The sequence below is a fragment of the Sphaerodactylus townsendi genome, linkage group LG14 (genome assembly GCF_021028975.2).
Source record: "Sphaerodactylus townsendi isolate TG3544 linkage group LG14, MPM_Stown_v2.3, whole genome shotgun sequence".
Lineage (NCBI taxonomy): Eukaryota > Metazoa > Chordata > Lepidosauria > Squamata > Sphaerodactylidae > Sphaerodactylus > Sphaerodactylus townsendi.
Window position 1 is genome coordinate 44,088,187 of NC_059438.1, and position 8,952 is coordinate 44,097,138.

Sequence of the window (8,952 nt, forward strand, 5' to 3'; positions counted from 1 at the left end):
AATGGCTGCCCCCTGCTGCATCTGTACTCACAGCCTCTCAATTAAAAAGTATACAGTGGAACCTCGGTAATTGTCACCTTCGGTTTTCGCCGGTTTCGGTTTTCGCCAGTCGCCCCTGGCCGTTTTTTTGCCTCAGTTTTCACCGGGCGCCTCCGTTTTTGGCTACGCCATTTGTGTAAATTTACGCTTTTTGGCTACGCCATTTGTGTAAATTTACGCCATTTGCTTCGGTTTTCGCTGGTTTCAGTTTTCGCCGAGCGTCGCCGGACAGATCACCGGTGAAAACTGAGGTTCCACTGTGTCTAGCTAACCTGGCTAACAGCATTAACAGAGGCTTAAATCTGTTTACTTCTAATTTATCAACCAATTTGACAAGACTGTAACTTGTACTGGCTTAGAAAGACTCATGATGTGAGAATGCTTGCCCTTGGTGTATCTCAAATTCTTTCCTATTTTTTTTTCGCTGATGAATTATCACCTCACCAGGGCGTGTTTTAAGGACTCTTAAATTGTTTTAAGATCTCTTTAGAAATCTGTGATCAACCATCAGTTTATAGCATGTAAGTGATTGATTTGCGACAATTCTGTGCTGAGTTTCCACTTACAGGATCCCCAAGGCAGCAAACATTCCAACAAAACATTTAAAAGTGAGACATTAAAAACCATTTCAAATACAAACGCATATAAAATATTTAAAACAAGTACAATGTAATATAAACATATAAAAACACACAAGCAGGGAAGAGAGATTATGGAGTTAGCAAGACAATGTCAAACAAAAAAAATGTTTTCACTTGCCAGCAGAAGACACCAGAAAGACGCTGGGGAATATTCTAGGGGAGGGAGTTCCAGGGGTTACCTTCTGTTGCTTGCCTTGACCAGATTCTGACTGTAGAATCAGAACCCGCAGAAGCTACAAGTAGTTCCAATCCTGCAGAGGACTTGTTCTTCAAGGAAACAGCATCTAAAGCGCAAACCGCTTCTGTGTGGCCTTCAAGGCGAGTGCGGTTCACAAGCTAAACAGAAAGACACCTGATCACACACAGACACCACAAGCACACCTGAAATTTAAACCTCACTTGCCATTCAAAATGTACAGATGCTCAAAATTGACCGTTGAAATAGCTAGAAGGCCAACAGGAGGTCAATATTAAACCTTTGGCAGGTAGCAACATTTCAGTGCCATTATTTTCTAATGCAGGGGTCTGCAACCTGTGGATCTCCAGATGTTCATGGACTACAATTTCCATCAGCCCCTGCCAGCATGGCCAATTGGCAGAGGCTGATGGGATTTGTAGTCCATGAACATCTGGAGAGCTGCAGGTTGCAGACCTCTGTTCTAATGGAAAGGAAGAAATATTGTTCTATACAACTGTATATAAGCAATTTAGACTAATCGTCATTTGGAGAAAAGCTAACACGCCATAATGTTCACAAAAGTGGCACTACTAGTCTCTGGATTCTTTCTTTAATCTAATATTATATAGACAATGGAAAAAATTAAGCATTTCAGCTAAAATTGACACAAATGTTTCTAAAGAAAATGACCAAAGAGGAATATTGATTAAAGTATTTTAGGTCAAAAGCCAACAGCAGGATTCCTGCAATGCAGGGAAATTCTGGTTTCATTCCATATTTTCTGTGAGGTCTTCTAGAAGAAGAAGAAGAAGAAGAAGAAGAGTTTGGATTTATATCCCCCCTTTCTCTCCTGCAGGAGACTCAAAGGGGCTGACAATCTCCTTGCCCTTCCCCCCTCCACAACAAACACCCTGTGAGGTGGGTGGGGCTGAGAGAGCTCAGAAGAACTGTGACTAGCCCAAGGTCACCCAGCTGAAGTGTGTGGGAGTGTACAGGCTAATCTGAATTCCCCAGATAAGCCTCCACAGCTCAGGCGGCAGAGCTGGGAATCAAACCCGGTTCCTCCAGATTAGATACATGAGCTCTTAACCTCCTACGCCACTGCTGCTAGATCCCACTCAGTCCAGGAACTCCATTTTAGAAAGCACCTGAATGAACCCCACACTTGTAGTAAGAAGTCTGCAAAGAACTTGGCCCACCGTCACACGAGTGGTGCTTCTTTCCCTGGAATATACCCTGAGATCAGCGGATGCCGCCTGTCTAGGCCTCATCTCCACAGAAATTCATGTGACAGAGCCCCACTTCTGGGTATTCTTCCAGGAAAGCCTCCTGAAAGAGGCCGTTGCTTTTGTCACCTGCCTCCTGCCCAGACCTAGTCAGAAGGAGGCAGAAGCAGCCCAGAAGCAGCTATTTCATTCTCCAAGGTGAAGCTCCCCTCTCATGTGCATAATCTTGTCATCCTCCAGCAGCCCTGTAAAAAAACCTCACGTCCCTGGCATTTGGAGTATATTTCCATCCCAAGCCAAATTTCAAATCAAGAAGTCCCACAAAACTGTTTTTGTTCAAGGTGGCAGGAATCAGCAGGTTTCACGGCACTAAGACGTCCAGAGCTTGAAAACACCCTTTGACTTGTGGAGATTTTTGTATGGCACTCTTAACAGTGAAGCTCTATTGCAAAACTGTGATTTTTTAAAAAAAATTTCAAACAACAACAGGAACTATGGTTTAAAATAAGCTTGCAGAGCCCAACATCAGCAGTTTTAAGCCACAGTGACAATAAAGCGTCTGAGTGACAGCGAGAGAAAGAAATGGAGGAAGAACACACAGTTTCAACCATGCAGTAAGTCAAGATACCTCTACATACCTCCCCACTTTGTGTTTCCCAAAGAATAAGACATTTGTCAGATCCTCCAGAAATCAATTCTGTCTCCTGAGCTGTGAGAAAGAGAAATGCCACAAAATTGAAATGTAAATTACGTTAAGAGATTGTCCAGACTGCTTTTAGTTTCAGAGATTCTTCTTCACCAAAGTAAACATATGATTAACAGGAGACTTTTAAAAAATCCTTTTCAAAAATTTGGTAGCCTAGTTTTGTAACAGCCCCACAACACAGCGGGCCAGTCCACAATATGGTGGGCTGGGTCCGAAGAACCATCATAATTTCCTTTCACTTACTATGATCCACAATCAGCCACCACCAACATAAGAGCACGAACTCAATACAACCAAATATATATATACCTAAATATTTTCCTGGTGGCCATAATGAAGGGAGATGTCGAAATGTGCCAAAGGGAATGTTCTGAAGCATCCAGGAAATTCTAAGGCATTGAATTAATTTGCTGGAACAAAACGTTGCCCTCTCTGCCACCAGATAAGAGTGGACCTGGGCTCTACTGAAGGGCTGTATCCCAGATTCTTTGTTCAATTCTTTCCTCAGCTTCCAGGAACCCAAAACGGCCACAGAGCTGGAAGAGTAAGATTGTAATTTCTTCTCAATGACTTCCACCCAGCCTGGTTAACTCCATTCATTATCTAAGACAGGGGTAGGGAACCTGCGGCTCTCCAGATGTTCAGGAACTACAATTCCCCCAATTGGCCATGCTGGTAGGGGATGATGGGAATTGTAGTTCCTGAACATCTGGAGAGCCACAGGTTCCCTACCCCTGATCTAAGAGAATAAACGGAACTAATCGAAGAGGGTCCAGGTTTAACTTAAGTCAAAAGCACATCGCCAACAGAACACTTCCAAGGAAACCATTCCCAATTCTGTTCTGAGGAGGGCATTAGAAACAGAAACATTAGAAACAAATGAAGGTCTGAGAAATTCAGACTGAATTGCCTCCAGGAAACGGGATTCTTTATAGAGGCAGATCCACGCACCACACAAAAGTTGAGGTATCACCTCGTCTTGAAAGATTTCAATCGCATAATGTTGATGTAAATCTCCTTTTGAAAAAAAAGAATCCCGTTCTTTGAGAGCTCGTGGTAACATGAGTCATCTGAGTCCACCAAGTACTGATCTGTTGGAAGACAATATTTACGTGTGGGGGTGGGACGTGCTGTCAAGGCACAGCTGACTCCTGGCGAACTGGTGGGGTTTTCAAGACAAGAGACATGCGAAGATGGCTGGCCACTGCCTGCCTCTGCGTGAGCCGCTCCAAGAGAGCCGTGACTGGCCCCAGGTCGCCCAGAAGGCTTCGTGTGGACTAGCGGGGAATCAAACCTGGCTCTCCAAAGTCCACTGCTCTTAACCACAGCAGTTAACCATGCTGGCTCTCCATTATCTAGATCATCCCCATCAATCTGCCATCTGTGTTTAACATCTCTCTTGGTAAAACTCAAGGTTTAGTCTTTTGACAGTTAATGGTTAACTGCTCCTCCTTGCAGAACACAGTAAGAGATGTACTTCAGAATGAAATAAAACAGCTATATCAACTATATATAATAATTCAGGGATTGGCCAATCTGCTAATTTAGGCAAGTGGCACTCTGGATTCAACAAGGCTTGTACCCTGGAGGTGATACAGAAATCAAATGGCAGAAGAGTCAAAATGCAATCCTGCTTCACACTCTTCTGGGTGGGGACCTTACAGTGGCCCTGTTAGTGACATCTTACTGTTAGAAAGTTGCTTTTGTACAGAATGCAAATAAGCACCAGCCTAGTGAAGAACCACCGACTTCTTCCACTTGCCTGGCCACTGTTTGATAGCATTCCCTTATGGCACAGGGCCATAAAAGATCGAAAAGATGCTTGTGCCAGGACACGGGACTCCGTCCTTCACACGACCCCAGCGGGCTGCCCATTGGCCCATCAGGGCCTGCTCAGAGTGGCAGGGCTCTTTCACCTCACGCCCCATTACCTGGAAATGCCACCAGTGACCGTCGGCCTGCCAAGCAGAGGCTCCCCCACTGAATGATTACTGCTTCCCATTCAAGGAAGGGGGGAAATTCCATTCAGGTCCAAGCCTTCAACCATGTCCACGGATGCTCTTTACCTCCGACTCACATAGTCAAGCTGTGCTGCTTCTCTCTATGCTTCTGTCTGAATTAGTATTATTTAATAGAATGTACTGGCCGTATTCTCTATTGACAGGTACTCCACATGGCATTCAAGCTTTTTAAAATGAGCCCGCTACATCAGAGCCCAAGATATCACTGCAAAGACCAGTAGCGGAGGGTCCAAGAGCTGAAGACGCTTCCCTTCTGCTCCTTGAGGACAGCCCCACCCCCGCATCTGCCAGCGCGCAGGTTCCGTGCCATGTTCATATCGTGAGACAACCTGTGGAAAGGGTGTATGCAGCGCACCAGAACGCCCGCAAAGGTTGTGGGTCTCTGGCATGCTGCTTGAGCACACACGGCTGCTCAGTTCAGGCTGCGGGACAGCTGGAAGAGGACTCCGAGCCCCTGCCGAAACTGCCCACGTGAAGCTGCCTGATACAGACCCCTGAACCAGACCCTCCTTGGCCCATTACTGGCCAGTAATGTCTACTCAGACCAGCAGCAGACTAGGCTTTGGGACCTCAGGCAGAAAAGGGCCTTTCACCTCACCTACTCACCTGGTCCTTTTGACTAGAGATGGCGGGGACTAGAGCTGGGACCTCCTGAATGCCAACAGATGCCCCACCACTGGGCCACAGCCCCCTCCCCTGAAGCAACCTCTTTTGCCTCACTGATCTCACTTGGAAAGCCTGACGGAAAGGATAGCATGTCAGGTCTGCTGCTGCCAAACTCTCTGCTGCAGCTCCTGCTGGGGACGAAGGGAGTCGGACGTTCTCAGCCAGCACTGGAGCAAATTGATGGACCAGCCCTGAAACACACGCATGGGTCACACTTTCAAAAATTGACTGCTGACTGCTGTGGAATCAGCTCTCATATAGAGCAAAGTCTCCCCAACTAATTTACAGCAGTCTAAGACATTTACATGTGAACAGCTTTGGGAAATAATGACTTGGAGGAAGAATTTCACCTAATTTTTATATCTGATTATTAATTTTTATCCTAGCCTTCCTACATGGCCTCCTTCCATGGTCAGCTCACATCAACTGAAGTCCAAGTTCATCTTGGGGTTGTTGGGATTGGAACCTACAGGTCAACTTCCAATTTACTACCCCATCCCTGCTATCCAGATACTATCTGTTGAACCAATTCCTTGGATCATAAAGATAACACTGACTGCAAGGCATCCATTCAGAGAAAGTATAGCACTGTCCACACTTAGCACGGACATGGGTACAAACAACAGTACACCAGAAAACAGAAACAGGCAACACACTTCCAAGCAGTTTATATGGTACTTACCACCATTGTTTTTGTAAATCCATTGAACACAATTTACTCTTTCAGTGTGACCATTCAATGTACCAATTACTTTTCTTTTCTGTAAAGAAGAAAAAGAATTGGATACACAAAACCTGATTTTTCTTAATTATAAAAGGATAGACAGAAACAAGTATTTTCTTTTAAAAAACAACAATAGAGGATAGGATTTGTTCTGTAGAGCAGTTTTAAAACTGCATTCCTTCCATCTTCCCACTATCTCAGGTGTTAACATGTAAAAATACTTCTGGTTAAGGTTGTATCATTGCAGGGTGCCTCACACAGAGAACAGGCAGGGAGTCTATGTCTGCATGCAGCTCTAAATTACACACCTAGGGCTAATCAAATTAACTAAATCATATGCAAGCATTGGCACGTTCTTTCTGAAGTCCTGAGATGTGAATGCCTGCCACGTATAGCGTTCCGCAGAACGTCTAATTTAAAACAGATGCTTGTCCATTCTGATGTAATGACACATGAGGAGAACGCTGATGAACAGATAAAGTGCCAATTTAAGTGTGGCCATTGAACAGCATGTAAAGACTTGTTAAATATCAAGACATTTCAACACCCTTTTACAGGGTTTAAGTACACATTAAATCACTTCTCCTGCAATAGACGCAATTGTGTATATTTAATCCTATGTCCATGTAATCAGATGTATATTGGAATAATAGGACACTTGGTCAGACAACATGTTAGAGCATATTAGCCGTGCAGACATGGCTCTTGCCCAATATTTCATTGAACAAGGACACTCATATTCAGCCTGCAGGTGAGCCTGAACTGGGAGGACGGTGGGCCCAGGAAGCGCCCCGGACAGGCAGGCAGACAGGCTGGCCGGCCTCACCAGGTCTCAGAGGTGATCCCAGCGGGGCAGCCACGGGGCAGAGGGAGGGCCACGGCCACCCGCATCCTCCTCCAAAAGCCCAGCCGCCACCCGGCAACGCGCACAGCGGCAGCAACAAGGGTCCCGGTGGGGGAAGCTGACGAAATTTCAAACTACTAGTAGCACAAGACAATTTTTAACGGGACAGGAAATAAAGTGGATTTTTTAAATGAAAAATACACAATGGGGGGTATGAATGGAGAAGCTGACTTCACATTTTTAATGAATTTGAAATATAGGAATTTTGAAGTATTATATGTATGTATTTAACAGTAAGAGAAACCTCATAAGATACAATGTCACTTTAATGATTGCAAACAGCATCACCTGTAGATCACTGGAAATACTGCTCTTAGTATGTAAATAGCAAGCATGTTTTTCATTATTACTTGATTAGGAGACAAGGCAGGTGTAATATCAGAAAAACTGTGAGTAAGCCTTATTTCACTGATTGATCTTCTGTAATTTGTGTAACTGTCATGTGAGTGCAAATAATGTAATAACAACAACTGATATTATGATGTATTACATATTTATGGTATAGGCCTCTTTGAGTGACTCGCAACAAGCTGAAAAAAGGAACGTTCACTGTACCACTGATGAAGGCATGAAAACCCCATATTATCGCGAAGAGGTTTTGGGCTGGAATATTGTCACATATTGACGCTGATTTGGAACGATGTCAGATACTTAGAAATTCTCATGGACTGTGATGTATATAGGACTTAAATTCCTAAGAAAGGTGTGTGCATTACAATAATAGGATGCACATTAACAGCTGTCTGTGTGTATAGCGTTTGTAGTTTGTACATGTGTTTCTTTTGCACCTTTGTGTATGAATAGAGCACTTGCACTTTCCCCCTGTGTGGTTTTTGTATGTAATAAGTGTGGTTGGCCAATGGGCAAAGTGTATTTTGGTATTCCACAGTTCATGGCATTGCCCATGTACTAGATACTATAGCGCAAAGTTGTATCATTCTGAACTCAGGGATGGCTGACACTCCCCAAGTAGGTCACACAATCCGAAGAGAGACTGTCCATATGGGACTGTCCACCGACTCGTGACTGCAGGTGGGGATTCCCTCCACGACGACAGCGGCAGACCTCGAGGGAGACCCCCGGGCAGCTCAGGGCTGAGCTCTCCGGCCCGCCACGTGCGCCCTCCTCGCTTCCTCCGCCGAGGGACGCGGAGGCTTCCAGGAAAGAAGCTGGCCTCATCGTCCCGGCCTCCCGGGCCTGCTTGGCTTCGTCATCCACCGAGCAGGAAGGAGACTGAAGGTGGGCTGCCGGGCAGCCGCGGGACGGGGGGGAGGGGCCGGAGCGCCCAGGGGGGCGGGGGGAGTCAGCCAGCCAGTCCTGCAACGGCCCCTCGGAGCCGGCAGGACGGAACTCTCCCCTTCCGGCCTCCTCATGAGTCGCCGGCTGCGGCCGGTCACCAGAAGCAGCCGAGGCGTTGGCGGGCTCGACTCCCGCAGCTCGGCCCCGCGAGGGAGGGGGAGGCTCACCTGCGGGTCGTAGAGGAGGACGGAGCGCGACGCGCCGAAGGCCACCAGCCCGCCCCGCCCCCACGACACCCCCCCGGGCCCGGCCCGGTTGGCGCAGGCCGCCACGTGACACAGCTCCACCGCCGCCGCCGCCGCCGCCGCCATCACCACCTCCCGCCGTGCCTTGGCCCAGCGCGGCCGCCGTAGCGAAGGGTCCCGGGCTCTCCCTCCTGGGGCGGGGCCTGCACAGGAAGCGCGGAGGCGGGGCCTAGCCGGGGAAGGGGCGGCGGCAGGCGGAAGTGCAGCCGGGCGGGGCTGGTGCGAGGCTTGCAGCGCCGCCGTCGCCCCCTCCAGGGTGACGCCGGTCTCCGGTGGGGCCGTTGCGGAGCAGGAGGGGCCGAT

The 8,952-nt window shown here is 47.3% G+C and overlaps 1 protein-coding gene across 4 annotated transcripts in view; it reads right to left on the minus strand.

The window, feature by feature from the left end:
• The window catches only part of ELP2 (elongator acetyltransferase complex subunit 2), a 56,230-nt gene extending 47,481 nt beyond the window's left edge, over positions 1–8,749 (minus strand). For all 4 annotated transcript variants that reach the window (XR_007246126.1, XR_007246127.1, XM_048515607.1 and 1 more), the window contains exons 1-4: positions 8,572–8,749; positions 6,160–6,238; positions 2,723–2,793; positions 860–1,016 (exon numbers count right to left, since the gene is read on the minus strand). Coding sequence is in view for 2 of the 4 variants with exons in the window: in XM_048515607.1 (XP_048371564.1) it covers positions 860–1,016; positions 2,723–2,793; positions 6,160–6,238; positions 8,572–8,715 (451 nt within the window). In the remaining 2 variants the exon portion in view is untranslated. The remainder of the gene's footprint in view (positions 1–859; positions 1,017–2,722; positions 2,794–6,159; positions 6,239–8,571) is intronic.
• Between the last annotated feature and the right edge of the window lie 203 nt (positions 8,750–8,952).